The sequence below is a fragment of the Heliangelus exortis genome, chromosome W (genome assembly GCF_036169615.1).
Source record: "Heliangelus exortis chromosome W, bHelExo1.hap1, whole genome shotgun sequence".
Lineage (NCBI taxonomy): Eukaryota > Metazoa > Chordata > Aves > Apodiformes > Trochilidae > Heliangelus > Heliangelus exortis.
In genome coordinates this window covers 13,233,187-13,253,298 of record NC_092453.1, presented here as the reverse complement: position 1 = coordinate 13,253,298, position 20,112 = coordinate 13,233,187, and the positions used below count along the sequence as shown (strand labels likewise).

The following is a 20,112-nucleotide window of genomic DNA, read 5'->3' as shown; positions in this document are numbered from 1 at the left end:
CCATATATATAGCAGGGTTCATCTATCAGGGGACATATGGAGGGCAGGTAGAGCAGGGGACATATATCAGGGGATGTATGGAGGGTGTGGAGAGCAGGGGACATATGGCAGGGGACGTATAGAAACCATATATATAGCAGGGTTCATCTATCAGGGGACATATGGAGGGCAGGTAGAGCAGGGGACATAAATCAGGGGACATATGGAGGGTGTGGAGAGCAGGGGACATATGGCAGGGGACGTATAGAAGGCATTTATAGCAGGGCTTATATGGCAGGGGATGTATGGGGGGCATATAGAGCAGGGTAGGGGTGGCAGGGGACACAAGGAGGGTGTGTGGAGCAGGGGACATATGGCAGGGGATGTATAGAAACCATATATATAGCAGGGTTTATATGGCAGGGGATGTATGGAGGACATATAGAGCAGGGTAGGGGTGGCAGGGGACATATGGAAGGTGTGGAGAGCAGGGGACATATGGCAGGGGACATATGGAGGGCACATAAATCAGGGTCCTTATGGCAGGGAACTCACAGAGTCCATAATTCAGGGTCCCTATAGGAGGGTCCCTATGGCAGGGCGGGTATAGCAGGGCAGCCCCCGGTGTGCAGCACCCCTGGGTGCCCCGAGCAGCGCAGGGATGGGGGAGGGATCCCGCGGTAAGGAGGCAGCGTTAAGCAGCCCGAGTGCTCAATGAATGGCCTTAATTAACCACTTAATTAATTGCTGGCCAGACGTGGGCGGGACCCACGGGGAGGGGCGCTGAGTGAGGCGGGACCCACCCCCGGTACCGGAACGGGGAGCGGACGGGCCGGACCGGAGGGGCAGTCCGGGAGGATGACTGCGGTCCCCAAAGGTGAGTCTGGGCTGGGGCTTGGCCAGGGGGGAGTGTCCCCTGGGGGGGGGGACAGTGGCTTTTCCTCCCAAGAACCCCGGTGGCACACCCGGAATCCTCTCCCGAAGCCCCGGTGGCACCCAAAAAGCCCTTTAACCCCCCCACTCCCGGTGGCACCCAAAGCGGTGCCTCCCCGACCCGTGGGGGCACCCCCAGAGTCCCCTCCCTAAACCTGGGTGGCACCGCCAGGACCCTTTCCCTGAGCCCTGGTGGCATCTGAAGTGTCCCCTCCCTAAGCCCTGGTGGCACCCAGGAAGCTCCTTCCCCAAGCCCTGGTGGCATCCAAAGTGTCCTCTCCCTAAACCTTGGTGGCACCCCCAGGACCCTTTCCCTGAGCCCTGGTGGCATCCAAAGTGTTCCCTCCCTAAAACCTGGTGCCATCCCCTAAAGCCCCCTCCCCAAGCCCCGGTGGCACCCCCAGGACCCTTTCCCTGAGCCCTGGTGGCATCCAAAGTGTCCTCTCCCTAAACCTTGGTGGCACCCCCAGGACCCTTTCCCTGAGCCCTGGTGGCATCTGAAGTGTCCCCTCCCTAAATCCTAGTGGCACCCCCAGAGCCCCCTCCCCAAGCCCTGGTGGCATCCCCAGGACCCTTTCCCTGAGCCCTGGTGGCATCCAAAGTGTCCCCTCCTTAAACCTTGGTGCCATCCCCTAAAGCCCCCTCCCCAAGCCCTGGTGGCACCCCCAGGACCCTTTCCCTGAACCCTGGTGGCATCTGAAGTGTCCCCTCCTTAAACCTTGGTGCCATCCCCTAAAGCCCCTTCCCCAAGCCCTGGTGTCACCCCCAGGACCCTTTCCCTGAGCCCTGGTGGCATCCAAAGTGTCCCCTCCTTAAACCTTGGTGGCATCCCCTAAAGCCCCCTCCCCAAGCCCTGGTGGCCCTTCTCTAACCCCTGGTGGCACCCCCAGAGCCCCCTCCTTAAGCCCTGGTGGCATCTGAAGTGTCCCCTCCCTAAATCCTGGTGGCATCCAAAGGGTCCCCTCCCCAAGCCCTGGTGTCACCCCCAGGACCCGAGCCCCGAGCCCCGGTGGCATCCAAAGTGTCCCCTCCCTAAATCCTGGTGGCATCCCCTAAAGCCCCTTCCCCAAGCCCTGGTGTCACCCCCAGGACCCTTTCCCTGAGCCCTGGTGGCATCCAAAGTGTCCTCTCCCTAAACCTTGGTGGCACCCCCAGGACCCTTTCCCCGAGCCCTGGTGGCATCCAAAGTGTCCCCTCCCTAAATCCTGGTGGCATCCCCCAAAATTCCCCCTCCCCTTCCTTAGATGCTGTCAGGGGACAAGTCCCATCCCCAGCTTTAGGACCTGAGCTGCTGGCTCCCTGGGACCCCAAATGCTTCCCTAGCACCCCCCAAAATTCCTGCAAAATTCTTTATCCCAGGCTTGGAAGACCAAGTATTTCCTGGCCAAAATTCCTCTTGGCCAAGTGTCCCCTCTGGTTGTTTTTTTTTTTGTTTTTAAGTATCCTGGGTGCTGTCAGTCCCTGATTTTTCTGCTCCTCTTCCTGGCTTGGCTGCAGAAGGGTTTTAATAACAGGAAAAAAAAATAAAATAAAATAAAAAAAAAGGTTTATTTGCCCTTGGGGTGTTGACATGGCCGTTCTTGTAGGCATCAAAGAAAAAAAAAAATAAGAAAACCCAACCCCCAAACCTGTTTCTCAGAGAACAACAGGAAACAAATAACTGCTTTTAATCACAAATTAAATAAATAACAAATAACTGCCTGGCTGTGCCATGAAAAGGGGGATGAAGCTTGTATAAATTCCTAAATTCCTGGCTGGGGGTGGAGGAAATGTGGGATTTTTCTTTATTCACCTGGAGCTTGGACAGGAGGATGCAAAAAAAAAAAAAAAAAATAAAATGCAGGAACCTCGTGTTGGACTTGCAGTGCTCAGGGAATTATTTCCTTGCTTCTTGCCACTAGTTGGGATTATCCTGAATAATTTGGGATGTTCCCACCCATGGCAAGGGGATCTGGATGATTTTAAGGTCCTTTCCAAGCCAAACCTGGCTGGGATTTTATGATTTTTTTTTTTTTTTCTTGATGTCAAGGCCCTGGAGGGTTGTGTCTGGCTCCCCTGGGCTATGGTAGGAAAGGAGGTTTTCCTCCTCTTTTCCGGGTCCATCTGGGTGATGAGCTGGGATGTGGCAGGAAAAGGAAAGCAAGAAAAGGTTTTATTTGATTTTATTGCTTTTTGGAGTTCATAAATCACCCAAGAACTGCAGGGCTAAGTAGTAGATTAAAATGTTGTGTTAGATTAAAATGATGAATAATTCTAATTTATGATCATTTCCAGTTTAGTTTCTCATTCCCAACCTTTTTGGGGGATGCCAGGTGAGGCTCTCTGGAGCTGGCTCTGCCCTCCCAGCTCGAGTTGCCCAATTCTCTTGGATTAAGCAAGAAACTGGGTAAGAAATGTGCCATCCCCACTCATCTTCCTGGCAGTGCTCCAATCCATCCTGCACCCTCAAACTTTTTGATTAAAAAAAGAAAAAAAAAAAGGAGACATCTTCCTTCCCTTCATAATTAACTTGATGAAGGTGCAGAATGGGATCTGAGCCTTCTGCAGTGAAATTTAGAGTTCCTGACATGAAGCCTTTGCTGAGAAAAAGAAATATACAAATATATAGCTAATATTCTGGATATAAACCCAGAAATATGTTTATATAGCAATATTTATACACAGAAGCAGTGTTCTTGTTGCTGACCCCGTGAAGCCATTGCTGAGAAAAAGAAATATACAAATATATAGCTAATATTCTGTATATAAACCCAGAAATATATTTATATAGCAATATTTATACACAGAAGCTGTGTTCTTGTTGCTGACCCCGTGAAGCCATTGCTGAGAAAAAGAAATATACAAATATATAGCTAAAATACTGTATATAAACCCAGAAATATATTTATATAGCAATATTTATACACAGAAGCTGTGTTCTTGTTGCTGACCCCGTGAAGCCATTGCTGAGAAAAAGAAATATACAAATATATAGCTAATATTCTGGTTATAAACCCAGAAATATATTTATATAGCAATATTTATACACAGAAGCAGTGTTCTTGTTGCTGACCCCGTGAAGCCATTGCTGAGAAAAAGAAATATACAAATATATAGCTAAAATACTGGATATAAACCCAGAAATATATTTATATAGCAATATTTATACACAGAAGCTGTGTTCTTGTTCCTGACCCCGTGGGGAATTTCACAGAGATCTTGAGACAACCTGGAGGACTTTCTGCCTTATTTTGGGGCTTATTTTTTTTGGCAAGGCACTTTTTCTGCATCCCAGGAGAGCAGAGGGGTTGTAACTCAGCTACTTAAGAAATAATCACAACTCCTTCTTTTTTTAAAAAAAAAAAAAAGCTTTACACCTCTCCCTGCGTTAGATTAAAATGATGAATAATTCTAATTTATGATCATTTCCAGTTTAGTTTCTCATTTCCAACCTTTTTGGGGGATGCCAGGTGAGGCTCTCTGGAGCTGGCTCTGCCCTCCCAGCTCGAGTTGCCCAATTCTCTTGGATTAAGCAAGAAACTGGGTAAGAAATGTGCCATCCCCACTCATCTTCCTGGCAGTGCTCCAATCCATCCTGCAACCTCAAGCTTTTTGATTAAAAAAAAAAAAAAAAAAAAGGAAACATCTTCCTTCCCTTCATAATTAACTTGATGAAGGTGCAGAATGGGATCTGAGCCTTCTGCAGTGAAATTTAGAGTTACTGACATGAAGCCATTGCTGAGAAAAAGAAATATACAAATATATAGCTAATATTCTGGATATAAACCCAGAAATATATTTATATAGCAATATTTATACACAGAAGCAGTGTTCTTGTTGCTGACCCCGTGAAGCCATTGCTGAGAAAAAGAAATATACAAATATATAGCTAATATTCTGTATATAAACCCAGAAATATATTTATATAGCAATATTTATACACAGAAGCTGTGTTCTTGTTGCTGACCCCGTGGGGAATTTCACAGAGATCTTGAGACAACCTGGAGGACTTTCTGCCTTATTTTGGGGCTTATTTTTTTTTGGCAAGGCAGTTTTTCTGCATCCCAGGAGAGCAGAGGGGTTGTAACTCAGCTACTTAAGAAATAATCACAACTCCTTCTTTTTTTTAAAAAAAAAAAGCTTTACACCTCTCCCTGCGTTAGATTAAAATGATGAATAATTCTAATTTATGATCATTTCCAGTTTAGTTTCTCATTCCCAACCTTTTTGGGGGATGCCAGGTGAGGCTCTCTGGAGCTGGCTCTGCCCTCCCAGCTCGAGTTGCCCAATTCTCTTGGATTAAGCAAGAAACTGGGTAAGAAATGTGCCATCCCCACTCATCTTCCTGGCAGTGCTCCAATCCATCCTGCAACCCCAAACTTTTTGATTAAAAAAAAGAAAAAAAAAAAGGAGACATCTTCCTTCCCTTCATAATTAACTTGATGAAGGTGCAGAATGGGATCTGAGCCTTCTGCAATGAAATTTAGAGTTACTGACATGAAGCATTTGCTGAGAAAAAGAAATATACAAATATATAGCTAAAATACTGGATATAAACCCAGAAATATATTTATATAGCAATATTTATACACAGAAGCTGTGTTCTTGTTGCTGACCCCGTGAAGCCATTGCTGAGAAAAAGAAATATACAAATATATAGCTAAAATACTGGATATAAACCCAGAAATATATTTATATAGCAATATTTATACACAGAAGCTGTGTTCTTGTTGCTGACCCCGTGGGGAATTTAACAGAGATCTTGAGACAACCTGGAGGACTTTCTGCCTTATTTTGGGGCTTATTTTTTTTGGCAAGGCACTTTTTCTGCATCCCAGGAGAGCAGAGGGGTTGTAACTCAGCTACTTAAGAAATAATCACAACTCCTTCTTTTTTTAAAAAAAAAAGCTTAACACCTCTCCCTGCGTTAGATTAAAATGATGAATAATTCTAATTTATGATCATTTCCAGTTTAGTTTCTCATTTCCAACCTTTTTGGGGGATGCCAGGTGAGGCTCTCTGGAGCTGGCTCTGCCCTCCCAGCTCGAGTTGCCCAATTCTCTTGGATTAAGCAAGAAACTGGGTAAGAAATGTGCCATCCCCACTCATCTTCCTGGCAGTGCTCCAATCCATCCTGCAACCTCAAACTTTTTGATTAAAAAAAAAACAAAAAACAAGGAGACATCTTCCTTCCCTTCATAATTAACTTGAGGAAGGTGCAGAATGGGATCTGAGCCTTCTGCAATGAAATTTAGAGTTCCTGACATGAAGCATTTGCTGAGAAAAAGAAATATACAAATATATAGCTAAAATACTGTATATAAACCCAGAAATATATTTATATAGCAATATTTATACACAGAAGCTGTGTTCTTGTTGCTGACCCCGTGAAGCCATTGCTGAGAAAAAGAAATATACAAATATATAGCTAAAATACTGGATATAAACCCAGAAATATATTTATATAGCAATCTTTATACACAGAAGCAGTGTTCTTGTTGCTGACCCCGTGGGGAATTTCACAGAGATCTTGAGACAACCTGGAGGACTTTCTGCCTTATTTTGGGGCTTATTTTTTTTTGGCAAGGCAGTTTTTCTGCATCCCAGGAGAGCAGAGGGGTTGTAACTCAGCTACTTAAGAAATAATCACAACTCCTTCTTTTTTAAAAAAAAAAAAAAAGCTTTACACCTCTCCCTGCGTTAGATTAAAATGATGAATAATTCTAATTTATGATCATTTCCAGTTTAGTTTCTCATTTCCAGCCTTTTTGGGGGATGCCAGGTGAGGCTCTCTGGAGCTGGCTCTGCCCTCCCAGCTCGAGTTGCCCAATTCTCTTGGATTAAGCAAGAAACTGGGTAAGAAATGTGCCATCCCCACTCATCTTCCTGGCAGTGCTCCAATCCATCCTGCAACCTCAAACCTTTTGTTTAAAAAAAAAAAAAAAAAAAAGGAAACATCTTCCTTCCCTTCATAATTAACTTGATGAAGGTGCAGAATGGGCTCTGAGCCTTCTGCAGTGAAATTTAGAGTTCCTGACATGAAGCCATTGCTGAGAAAAAGAAATATACAAATATATAGCTAATATTCTGGATATAAACCCAGAAATATATTTATATAGCAATATTTATACACAGAAGCAGTGTTCTTGTTGCTGACCCCGTGAAGCCATTGCTGAGAAAAAGAAATATACAAATATATAGCTAATATTCTGTATATAAACCCAGAAATCTATTTATATAGCAATATTTATACACAGAAGCAGCCTTCTTGTTGCTGACCCCGTGGGGAATTTAACAGAGATCTTGAGACAACCTGGAGGACTTTCTGCCTTATTTTGGGGCTTATTTTTTTTTTGGCAAGGCAGTTTTTCTGCATCCCAGGAGAGCAGAGGGGTTGTAACTCAGCTACTTAAGAAATAATCACAACTCCTTCTTTTTTTTAAAAAAAAAAAGTTTTAGTTTTACACCTCTCCCTGTGTTAGATTAAAATGATGAATAATTCTAATTTATGATCATTTCCAGTTTAGTTTCTCATTTCCAGCCTTTTTGGGGGATGCCAGGTGAGGCTCTCTGGAGCTGGCTCTGCTCTCCCAGCTCGAGTTGCCCAATTCTCTTGGATTAAGCAAGAAACTGGGTAAGAAATGTGCCATCCCCACTCATCTTCCTGGCAGTGCTCCAATCCATCCTGCACCCTCAAACTTTTTGATTAAAAAAAGAAAAAAAAAAAAGGAGATATTTTCCTTCCCTTCATAATTAACTTGATGAAGGTGCAGAATGGGATCTGAGCCTTCTGCAGTGAAATTTAGAGTTCCTGACATGAAGCCATTGCTGAGAAAAAGAAATATACAAATATATAGCTAATATTCTGTATATAAACCCAGAAATATATTTATATAGCAATATTTATACACAGAAGCAGTGTTCTTGTTGCTGACCCCGTGAAGCCATTGCTGAGAAAAAGAAATATACAAATATATAGCTAATATTCTGGATATAAACCCAGAAATATATTTATATAGCAATATTTATACACAGAAGCTGTGTTCTTGTTGCTGACCCCGTGGGGAATTTCACAGAGATCTTGAGACAACCTGGAGGACTTTCTGCCTTATTTTGGGGCTTATTTTTTTTGGCAAGGCACTTTTTCTGCATCCCAGGAGAGCAGAGGGGTTGTAACTCAGCTACTTAAGAAATAATCACAACTCCTTCTTTTTAAAAAAAAAAAAAAAGAGCTTTACACCTCTCCCTGCGTTAGATTAAAATGATGAATAATTCTAATTTATGATCATTTCCAGTTTAGTTTCTCATTTCCAACCTTTTTTGGGGGATGCCAGGTGAGGCTCTCTGGAGCTGGCTCTGCCCTCCCAGCTCGAGTTGCCCAATTCTCTTGGATTAAGCAAGAAACTGGGTAAGAAATGTGCCATCCCCACTCATCTTCCTGGCAGTGCTCCAATCCATCCTGCAGCTTGGAATGTTGGAAAAGAGATGGATTTTTCCATGAAATAACATTCTGAATTCTCTGCCAGCTTTGGGAAGTGCAAAGCACTTTTTGCCTCTCCCGCTGGGAGCCCCTCCTGCTCCCCAAGGGGTTTTATTATTTTATTATATATATATATATATATTTTATTTTTTTTTAATTATTCCTGTTTTCACCTGAAGTGCTTCCAGACATTCCCAAGCACCTGGAAAAGGTTGGTTGCAGGGCTGGGAAGGAGCATCTGGAGCCAAGCTGACACTGGATGTCCCCATTGCACAGCTCAAACCCAACTGGAGGAGCTGGGAACTTCCCTCTGCTTGGGATACAGAGAGAAAAAAAAAACCAAATTTTTTTCTCCTCTCCCCCCGCCATCCCTTGGGGAATTTTGGGGTTTGAGGCCACCCAGGAATCCTCCTGACCCTGAGGAAATCCAGCCCTGTGCTGGCAGAGGGATGTGGAGCCAATTCCCTGTGGAATTTGGGTGGGTTGGAAGCCTTCCTGGGGTGGATGGGCCCAGTTCTGTTCTGGTTGGGAACGTCCCAAGTCCTCTGCCAGGTGTTGGCTGGGTTTCTGCCTCTGGAACACAGGAGGGGGGGTAGGATGGAAGTCAAAAAGAAGTGGAGTGATGGGTGGGAATAATTATATTATAATATAATTAATATAATTATATTATATTAGATTACGTAGATTACATAGATTAATAATTATATTATTATTAATTAATAATTATATTATATATAATTAATAATTAATAATTATATTATATTAATTAATAATTATATTATATTAGATTACATTATATATTACATTATATATTATAGTATAGTATAGTATATTTAATAATATATATAATATATACTATATATGTAATATACATATTATATATATAAAATATATTTTATTACATTATATTACATTACATTACATTACATTACATTACATTACATTACATTACATTATATTATATTATATTATATCCTATTATATTATATCATATTATATTATATTATATTATATTGTAATATATTATATTGTAATATATTGTAATATATTGTAATATATTGTAATATATTGTAATATATTGTAATATATTGTAATATATTATATTATATTGTATTATATTATATTATATTATATTATATCATATTATATCATATCATATCATATCATATCATATCATATATTATATTATATTATATTATATTATATTATATTTTATTTTATTTTATTTTATTTTATTTTATTTTATTTTATTTTATTTTATTTTATTATATTATATCATATATCATATTATATCATATTATATCATATTATATCATATTATATCATATTATATCATATTATATCATATTATATCATATCTTATATTATATTATATTATATTATATTATATTATATTATATTATATTATATCATATATTATATTATATCATATTATATCATATTATATCATATTATATCAATCATATCATATATTATATTATATTATATTATATTATATTATATCGTATTATATTATATTACATTATATCATATCATATCATATCTTATATTATATTATATTATATTATATTATATTATATTATATTATATTATATTATATTATATTATATTATATTATATTATATATTATATCATATTATATTATATCATATTATATCATATATTATATTATATTATATTATATTATATTATATTATATCGTATTATATTACATTGTATTATATTACATTATGTTACATTATGTTACATTATGTTACATTATGTTACATTATATTATAATACTATTAGATAATATTATTATATATTAGATTATTAGATTATTAGATGGGACTCTATTAAAAAAAAAGTGACCATTGCATAGTCACATATATATATTTTTTTTTTTTTTTTTTTGGTGTCTCAACGCCTGCTTGGCTCCAGCCCATCCTTGAGGCTGACCTGGGATGAACTCCTGGAATTTTTTCCCCTTTTTTCATGCCCCAAGCAGCTCCTTCTCTCTTCTCTCCCTTCCCCAGAGCCGAGGAACCCACGCATCGTGGTGACCACCCTGGTGCTCAGCAGGCACCTGAGGAGAGAAGAGCACGGCCCAGGGGGAAGGTTGGTCCTTTATGGCTCCTCCTCCTCCCACATCACTGAGGAAGCTGAATATCTGCAAAAGGTATCCTGGGGTTGGGAAGGCAAAGCACAAAAAAAATGAGCAACAAGAGGAAGAAAGTGAGAGAGGCACAAAAAAAATGAAAAAAATAGGAACGAAGTGAGAGAGGCATAAAAAAAATGAAAAAAATAGGGACAAAGTGAGAGAGGCACAAAAAAAATGAAAAAAATAGGAACAAAGAGGCACAAAAAAAAAATGAAAAAAATAGGAACAAAGAGGCACAAAAAAAATGAAAAAAATAGGAACAAAGTGAGAGAGGCACAAAAAAAATGAGGAACAAGAGGAACAAAGTGAGAGAGGAATAAAAAAAATGAAAATACAGTCAGATGCTGGAGGGAGCACTTTGGAGGACACAGTGCAGTGGTTTTGAGAGGTAGGGAAGAGTCACATCATCTTAAGATGGTCCTTTCCTGAGTGGAAAAGAAAAGAATGCCAGCGAAAAAATAGAGTTTAATAAATGCATTTAATGACACAAGAGCTGACCTCCAACTTTTTGATTAAAAAAAAAAAAAAAAAAAAAAAAAAGGAGACATCTTCCTTCCCTTCATAATTAACTTGATGAAGGTGCAGAATGGATGCTTTAACTTGGGATCTGAGCCTTCTGCAATGAAATTTAGAGTTCCTGACATGAAGCCATTGCTGAGAAAAAGAAATATACAAATATATAGCTAATATTCTGTATATAAACCCAGAAATATATTTATATAGCAATATTTATACACAGAAGCAGTGTTCTTGTTGCTGACCCCGTGGGGAATTTAACAGAGATCTTGAGACAACCTGGAGGACTTTCTGCCTTATTTTGGGGCTTGTTTTTTTTGGCAAGGCACTTTTTCTGCATCCCAGGAGAGCAGAGATTGAAACCCAGCTACAAAGAAATAATCACAACTCTTTCTTTTTTAAAAAAAAAAAGTTTTACACCTCTCCCTGCTCGGGTAAGGAATGAGCTTGGAGAAAAGGCTCCAGAGGGAAAAGCAAGTGATTTAGAGCTGGCACCTTTTAAAAAGTACAGGGTGCCCTTTGTTTGGGGGAGTTTCTTTTTACCAAATGGCCTTGGCATGATGTTAGGAAGGTTGGATAAATGCTGGTTTTTTTTTTTGGGTTTTTTTTGTTTTTTTTTTTTTGTCATAAATCTGAGAGGGCGCAGCTCACTTCCCAGCTCTGGAAAGGGATGGGAGGTGAGCACAGTGAGTGGATTCCTGAACACCTGCAGAAGAAAAAAAGAAAAGAAACAGTTAAAACAACTTAAAACCACTTAAAGCAAGTGGGGTTGAGCAGAGAGGCAGCCCCTAGGAAGCAAAAAGGGTTGGGAATGGCTGAGCAGTTAAAAGGCAGAGGGATGGTTGGTTGAAGGGGAAGGAATTGTGCCATCACTCCCTGCCTTTCTGCAGCCTCCTCTCCAGCCCAGGAGGGTAAAAGCTGCCTGGTTTTCTAGGGAATAAAGCTGGGAAGAGTGGGAGAAGGGAATAAAGCTGGGAAGAGTGGGAGAAGGGAATGAATCAGAATCTGCTTTCCCATGGAGAGCTGAGCACCAGGAGCATCTTCCTGTCCATGAATTCAGGGAGGTGGAGGAGCTGCCCCAGGAGCAGAGCCAGCTGGTTTCCTAAGCTTTAAAAAAAAAAATAAAAAAAATATAATAATTTCTCCCAGGTGGTTTCCTAGCCTTTCAAAAAAAAAAAAATAATAATATTTTCTCCCTGCTTTTTCCTTTAGCAGCTTCCTCAGCTCTCAGGCTCTCAGAGCAGGGGCTGGAGCCACAGCCCCGTTGTGAGGACCCTGAAGGAAACAGAGGAGCAGCTGCTCTTGGTGAGCAAAGAAAACCAAGTGCTGAGGATCAAGGTGAGTTTGGGATGGGTTTTTTCATATTTTTTGGGGTTTCAGAGGGATAGGAGTGTCTTGCAGCCCAGTGAGAGCTGCTGCAGCCCAGGCCTGCTCAGCGATCCCACCTGAAGCTTTTCCTTTGGGGATGGGGCAGCCTCTGCTCTGGCAGCAAAATTCCTGATGAAATCTTATTCTGGGAAGCAGGAAAAAAAAGGAAAAAAATCCCATTTGTGGCCAATGAGCCAGCTCTGTCAGAAGGTGCCAGCAGGTGAATTTATAAGCAGTGGAAGTGCCTCTCTTCTTTTAAGCCATCACTTTTTTGTTGGTTTTCATGGGGGGGGTTGCTCAGTACTGAAGAATTCCTCAGTTATTTAGAAACCAAACTGCTTGGTTGTGGTTCCCCCCAGGTGCTTTTATTCCTTTCTTTCTTTTTATTCATTCTTTTTTTTTTTTTAAAAGGGGTAAATGCTGACATTGGACCTTGTAGAGAGGGCTGATTTTTCCCTTGTGTGATTATAGCATCCCCTTTATTTTTGTTTGAAAGCTGTGAATGTAAAATGCTGGAAATATAAAAATGGCTCTTTCTAGCTGGAAGCCTTGAGGGAAGCTGGTGCCCAGGTTCTCAGATCCTCCTCCCAGAAACTCTCTGAAAATTACCAGACTAAGTCAGAAGAACTGAAAAAAAGCCACGAGCAGGAGAAGCAGCAAATCCAGGTACAGATTTCCCCCTCCCTGGGTGAGCATCACCATCAAAATATTGAGCTGGGAGCTCCCAAGTCTCTTCTGCTGGGAGAAAGGGGAAGTAAATAGGAAAATTTAAAATTATTTTGGTTTTCTTGCTGATTCTTGGACTTGAGGGGGGGGGTTGAGTTGGCTCAGAATGCCTCAAGCCACCCCTGCAGCTCTGTTTCTATCCATGTGCTGGGCATACCAGTATAATACTGGGCTCCCAGTATCCATTCCCTTCTTGCTCCCAGGCTTTCAGGCTCCAGCAAGAAAAGAAGCTCCAGGAAAGCAGGGAAACCACCAACCACCTGGCTGAAAGCCTCCAGGAAAAATGTTCTTGCATCCAGGAGATGGAGAATCGCCTCCAAAGGATGCAGGAGGTATGTCCTGGGAATTCTGGGGCTTTGGAAGAGGGATTCTCCTTCAGGATTTAGGATTGGGAGTAAAAAGGTTTCTGAGAAGCTCTCAGAAATCAAGGGTGCAATTCCAGCTTGCTCTTCCTGGTGTTTCAGAACTTGCTGGAGAGCAGCAGGGAGAAGCCTTGGTGTGGGACTTGGAATTATTGCTGCTCCTGAGTAGCTGCTCCTTCCCCTCCCCCCACTGCTGGGGGGGGATTCCAAGGAAAATATTGATGGAAAAGTTGAGGATGTGGGTTATTTGGCTGCTGGGGTTGGGTTGCTTTGGATTGGGTTGGGTTGGAGAGGTGGATTTGGTGACCTCAGAGGTCCTGCCCAACTTCCCTGAGTTCTGCTTCCACCACTGGAAGCTCTTCCACCATCCTAGAGCTAAAGCCTTCTGCAATCCCAGAAAAATCAGCCTGAAAATCCCAGAAAATACCCCCTGATTGTGCAGGACCTTGCAGGAAATGCCTTCTCCTGGACTGTGAATGTTTTTGGGGGGGTTTTAGTTGAGTTGGAAGAAGTGGTGGCACCTGCCTGGAAGCTGCAGCCCAACTCCTCTTGGCAGGGGCTGTAAGAGTTTTTATGTCACTGGGATTTATTTTCCTTAGGAAAAGAAAACCCTGCTAGAGAGGAAAAAGTCCCTTGAAGAGAGGCTCCAGCAGATGATGGCAAGAGAAGATGGCAAAGGGTGATGAAATACATGTGCTGCAGGGGTTGTTTTGGCCTTTTTGGGCTTTATTTTATTTTTTTTTTATTTATTTCAAGCAATCACTCGGTGATAAAATCATTAGAGATGGAAGTGACTGTTCCAACCCTGATTTCCCATGATTGCTTGGCTACTTGTTAATATCCTACAGCTCTTAGCTGTTGATTCTGCTGAATTCCTTGGATTTTTCCTTCCATGCTTCCCTTTCCTGATCCATTCTTTCTAAACTCCCTTCTCACCAGCTCATAAGGATGCTCCTACCAGGCCCTATTTGGCTGCAACTCTGGTTTGATTGCTTCTGCTCAGAAAAAAAAAACCTTTCCAGGTGTAGTTCTGTCCAAATCCTGGGATTCCTGTCATTCCAGCCAGGCACATCCTTCCTAGGAAGCAGCTCTAGAGCTGCCCCTGAGGTGGGAAAGGAGCCCTTGGGGCTGAAACTGGGATGCTTTGCTCTTGCCCACAGGTGCCTGGATCTCCAGGAACAAATTTCCAGCCTGCAGGAGCAGATTTCCCACCTCCAGCACCTGATCCAGAGGCAGCACCACTCCCTGCGTGGCATCATCCAGGAGGTCAGGCACTGGGAAGGGCTTGGGAAAAGAACTGGGAGGTACTGGGATGGTACTGGTCCTGTCCTCTGGGTTTGTGGGGAGCAGGAGGAGTTTGCTCAGGCCCTGCCAGGCATCCCAAAGTGGTTTCCCCATCCAGATGGAACAGGCATCCCTAAAAATGGGATTATTGGGGAGGAGGCAGGAATTTGGGGCAGAGCCCATGGAGGAGACATCAAATTCTGTGCTTTTGCTCAACTCCAAACCCATTTTTTGATGAATTCAGGTTTCAAAACTCTAAAAAAAAAAAAAATTAACCAAAACACAACCCCCTTTTATTTCCTATTTCTCAGGCAGAGGTCTTGAAAAACAAACTCAAGAGCCAAGATGCAAGAATAGAAAAGCTGACAGAGAAGCTGAGCACCCTGGAGACCCAGGTAAAGCTGGAGAAAAAAAAAGTTTTATTCAAAGAGGTTCCTCTCCTGCTGGGCTGCTCTCAGGCCAGCACTGATTTTTGCACTGCATCTTTCACTCAGTTTAAAAAAAAAACCCCCAAACCTCATAAAAAATCCCCCAAAAAACTTCTCTGGAGGAGTGACAGGTCCTAGCTGACATCCCTGCTTGCTTCTTGTCTGCTCTGTTATTCTGAGAGGTTTTTTTTTTTCTTTTTTCCTCACAGAACCAAGAACTGAAAGAGCAACTGGAGTTGTGGTCTGGCCAACAAGTCTCCAAAACTGTCTGGACAGAGTAGGTACCTTGGGAGGTGCCCTGGGGTCCTCACCCTCCTTCCAGCCCATTCCTGGTGTCCTTACAGGGCTTGGAATGAAGCAAATTCCATCCTGCTGGGATTATCTCCTCTGTAAAAGTGGGAAAACCTCAGCTCTGCTTCCAGTGGAAGAGTTGATGGGGTGGTGCCCAGCTGAGATGTGCCCATCAGCCAAAGCCACCTGCAGGAAAATTGTTCATTGAAGATGAAATGGGATGAAATTTCCCAGGGGATTCTTCAGCCCTTTGCTGGGAAAGGGATTTTCTGCTCTCAGTTAGCAGGACAGGCACTTGGAAGTCAACTTCTCCCTCTCCAGAGCCTTAGTTCTAACTTTTTTCTTTTTTATTTTATTTTATTTTATTTTATTTTATTTTATTTTATTTTATTTTATTTTATTTTATTTTATTTTTATTTTCTTTCTTTATTTTATTTTTTCTTTTTTCTTTTCTTTTATTTTTTTTTTAATTTTATTTTTTATTTTATTTTATTGGGGTTCAACCTTGGCCAAGCTCTCTACTTTCTTCTGCTTCCCTCCTCAGCACCCCACGAGTTTTTGGAGCTCCCTCTTCCATGCTGCTCCCCAGAATAAGGAGGCAAGAGAGCTGAAGGAAAACCAGGAAAGCCTGGATCTTTGGCTCCTGCCTTTGGCAGAAGGACTCATCCTCTCCAGGACAACCTGCAGCCTCCTTGGACACCTGGAAGAGAACCCATGGAGCAAGAACAAACCTGGAAACAAGGCAAGAGCTGAGGAGGGAGGGAAGGAGCTCAGGAACAAACTGGGAGCAGCTCTGTGCCTGTCCCAAGGAGCTCCCACCTCCCCAGCCTCAGTTTACCTGGGACTCCTTTAGGTCAGATCATCAAATAAACCTCTGGCTACCTGGCACCTTGGTGGAGTTGCCACTTCCCTGGCTGCTGGAGCACAGGCTGGAGGCTGGAGCTTGGGAGACTGGAGCAGTTCCCTGGAAAGAGGGCAAGGAGCTGCTGGTCAGGCCTTTTCCATCACTTTCTGGGAGAAACTGAGCTCACCTTGAAGCCAGGGGATGCTGAAGTGCCAGGGGTGCTGAGCAAGATCTGCAAAAAGACCCCAAGCAACCCTCAAAACTTTTTCTCTCTTCCCTTTTTTTCCCCATCTGGTAAGAAAAGGTCTCCACTTGCTGAGTATTGAGAAAAAAATCTGCTTTTTTTTCTCTACTTGCACCCCCCCAAAAAAACAAACAAATTAAAAAAAACCCAGCTAAGAAACCAGCTTGAAAAATGTCCTTTTATTCTGAAAACTTTGTAAACTGGAGCAGTTCCCTGGAAAGAGGGCAAGGAGCTGCTGGTCAGGCCTTTTCCATTTTTCCATCTTTTCCCATCTTTCTGGGAGAAACTGAGCTCACCTTGAAGCCAGGGGTGCTGAGCAAGATCTGCAAAAACACCCCAAGCAACCCTCAAAACCTTTTCTCTCTTCCCTTTTTTTCCCCATCTGGTAAGAAAAGGTCTCCACTTGCTGAGTATTGAGAAAAAAATCTGCTTTTTTTTCCCTACCTCCGCCCCAAAAAAAAAACCAAAAAAAAAACCAAATTAAAAAAAAAACCCAGCTGAGAACCCAGCTTGAAAAATGTCCTTTTATTCTGAAAATAACAGTGGGGAAGCTTTGGAGACTGGAGCAGTTCCCTGGAAAGAGGGCAAGGAGCTGCTGGTCAGGCCTTTTCCATCACTTTCTGGGAGAAACTGAGCTCACCTTGAAGCCAGGAGATGCTGAAGTGCCAGGGGTGCTGAGCAAGAGCTGCAAAAAGACCCCAAGCAACCCTCAAAACCTTTTCTCTCTTCCCTCTTTTTCCCCATCTGGTAAGAAAAGGTCTCCACTTGCTGGGTATTGAGAAAAAAATCTGCTTTTTTTTCCCTACCTCCGCCCCCCAAAAAAAACCAAAAAAAAAACCAAATTAAAAAAAAACCCAGCTGAGAACCCAGCTTGAAAAATGTCCTTTTATTCTGAAAATAACAGTGGGGAGCTTTGGAGACTGGAGCAGTTCCCTGGAAAGAGGGCAAGGAGCTGCTGGTCAGGCCTTTTCCATTTTTCCATCTTTTCCCATCTTTCTGGGAGAAACTGAGCTCACCTTGAAGCCAGGGGATGCTGAAGTGCCAGGGGTGCTGAGCAAGATCTGCAAAAGACCCCAAGCAACCCTCAAAACCTTTTCTCTCTTCCCTTTTTTTCCCCATCTGGTAAGAAAAGGTCTCCACTTGCTGGGTATTGAGAAAAAAATCTGCTTTTTTTTCCCTACCTCCGCCCCCCAAAAAAAACCAAAAAAAAACCAAATTAAAAAAAAACCCAGCTGAGAAACCAGCTTGAAAAATATCCTTTTATTCTGAAAACTTTGTAAACTGGAGCAGTTCCCTGGAAAGAGGGCAAGGAGCTGCTGGTCAGGCCTTTTCCATCTTTCCATCTTTTCCCATCTTTCTGGGAGAAACTGAGCTCAGCTTGAAGCCAGGGGTGCTGAGCAAGATCTGCAAAAAGACCCCAAGCAACCCTCAGAACCTTTTCTCTCTTCCCTTTTTTTCCCCATCTGGTAAGAAAAGGTCTCCACTTGCTGGGTATTGAGAAAAAAATCTGCTTTTTTTTATCCTACTTGCATCCCCCCCCAAAAAAAAAACCAAATTAAAAAAAACCCAGCTGAGAACCCAGCTTGAAAAATGTCCTTTTATTCTGAAAATAACAGTGGGGGAGCTTTGGAGACTGGAGCAGTTCCCTGGAAAGAGGGCAAGGAGCTGCTGGTCAGGCCTTTTCCATCTTTTCCCATCTTTCTGGGAGAAACTGAGCTCACCTTGAGGCCAGGAATGCTGAGCAAGATCTGCAAAAAGACCCCAAGCAACCCTCAAAACCTTTTCTCTCTTCCCTTTTTTTCCCCATCTGGTAAGAAAAGGTCTCCACTTGCTGGGTATTGAGAAAAAAATCTGCTTTTTTTTCCCTACCTCCACCCCAAAAAAAAAAAAAAAAAAAAAAACAACCAAATTAAAAAAAACCCAGCTGAGAAACCAGCTTGAAAAATGTCCTTTTATTCTGAAAATAACATTGGGGAGCTTTGGAGACTGGAGCAGTTCCCTGGAAAGAGGGCAAGGAGCTGCTGGTCAGGCCTTTTCCATCTTTCCATCTTTTCCCATCTTTCTGGGAGAAACTGAGCTCACCTTGAAGCCAGGGGATGCTGAAGTGCCAGGGATGCTGAGCAAGATCTGCAAAAAGACCCCAAGCAACCCTCAAAACCTTTTCTCTCTTCCCTTTTTTTCCCCATCTGGTAAGAAAAGGTCTCCACTTGCTGAGTATTGAGAAAAAAATCTTCTTTTTTTTCCCTACCTCTGCCCCCCAAAAAAAACAAAAAAACAAAAAAAAAATCAAATTAAAAAAAACCCAGCTGAGAACCCAGCTTGAAAAATGTCCTTTTATTCTGAAAATAACAGTGGGGGAGCTTTGGAGACTGGAGCAGTTCCCTGGAAAGAGGGCAAGGAGCTGCTGGTCAGGCCTTTTCCATCACTTTCTGGGAGAAACTGAGCTCACCTTGAAGCCAGGGGATGCTGAAGTGCCAGGGGTGCTGAGCAAGATCTGCAAAAGACCCCAAGCAACCCTCAAAACCTTTTCTCTCTTCCCTTTTTTTCCCCATCTGGTAAGAAAAGGTCTCCACTTGCTGAGTATTGAGAAAAAAAATCTGCTTTTTTTTCCCTACCTCCACCCCAAAAAAAAAAAAACCCAAACAAAACCCAAATTAAAAAAAACCCAGCTGAGAACCCAGCTTGAAAAATGTCCTTTTATTCTGAAAATAACAGTGGGGGAGCTTTGGAGACTGGAGCAGTTCCCTGGAAAGAGGGCAAGGAGCTGCTGGTCAGGCCTTTTCCATCACTTTCTGGGAGAAACTGAGCTCACCTTGAAGCCAGGGGATGCTGAAGTGCCAGGGGTGCTGAGCAAGATCTGCAAAAAGACCCCAAGCAACCCTCAAAACCTTTTCTCTCTTCCCTTTTTTTCCCCATCTGGTAAGAAAAGGTCTCCACTTGCTGAGTATTGAGAAAAAAATCTGCTTTTTTTTCTCTACTTGCACCCCCCCCAAAAAAAAAAAAAAAAACAAATCAAAAAAAAACCCAGCTGAGAACCCAGCTTGAAAAATGTCCTTTTATTCTGAAAACTTTGTAAACTGGAGCAGTTCCCTGGAAAGAGGGCAAGGAGCTGCTGGTCAGGCCTTTTCCATCTTTCCATCTTTTCCCATCTTTCTGGGAGAAACTGAGCTCACCTTGAAGCCAGGGGATGCTGAAGTGCCAGGGGTGCTGAGCAAGATCTGCAAAAAGACCCCAAGCAGCCCTCAAAACCTTTTCTCTCTTCCCTTTTTTTCCCCATCTGGTAAGAAAAGGTCTCCACTTGCTGGGTATTGAGAAAAAAATCTGCTTTTTTTTCCCTACCTCCACCCCAAAAAAAAAACAAAAAAAAACCCAAATTAAAAAAAACCCAGCTGAGAACCCAGCTTGAAAAATGTCCTTTTATTCTGAAAATAACAGTGGGGAGCTTTGGAGACTGGAGCAGTTCCCTGGAAAGAGGGCAAGGAGCTGCTGGTCAGGCCTTTTCCATCACTTTCTGGGAGAAACTGAGCTCACCTTGAAG

General features: G+C 42.3%; 1 protein-coding gene across 1 annotated transcript; it reads left to right on the top strand.

The window, feature by feature from the left end:
- The first annotated feature begins 837 nt into the window (after positions 1 to 837).
- Positions 838 to 15,485, top strand: CCDC68 (coiled-coil domain containing 68). The gene is made up of 9 exons (XM_071729751.1): positions 838 to 856; positions 10,387 to 10,529; positions 12,240 to 12,365; positions 12,936 to 13,061; positions 13,325 to 13,453; positions 14,083 to 14,162; positions 14,644 to 14,749; positions 15,079 to 15,162; positions 15,405 to 15,485. The coding sequence occupies exons 1-9, from the start codon at positions 838 to 840 to the stop codon at positions 15,474 to 15,476; spliced, it is 885 nt and encodes a 294-aa protein (XP_071585852.1). The 3' UTR covers positions 15,477 to 15,485.
- Positions 15,486 to 20,112: the final 4,627 nt, after the last annotated feature.

Coding starts and splice junctions, on each gene's coding strand:
- CCDC68 (XM_071729751.1), top strand. Junction 13,062..13,324: donor AGGAGAAGCAGCAAATCCAG/GTACAGATTTCC, acceptor TCTTGCTCCCAG/GCTTTCAGGCTCCAGCAAGA. Junction 14,750..15,078: donor TGCGTGGCATCATCCAGGAG/GTCAGGCACTGG, acceptor CCTATTTCTCAG/GCAGAGGTCTTGAAAAACAA.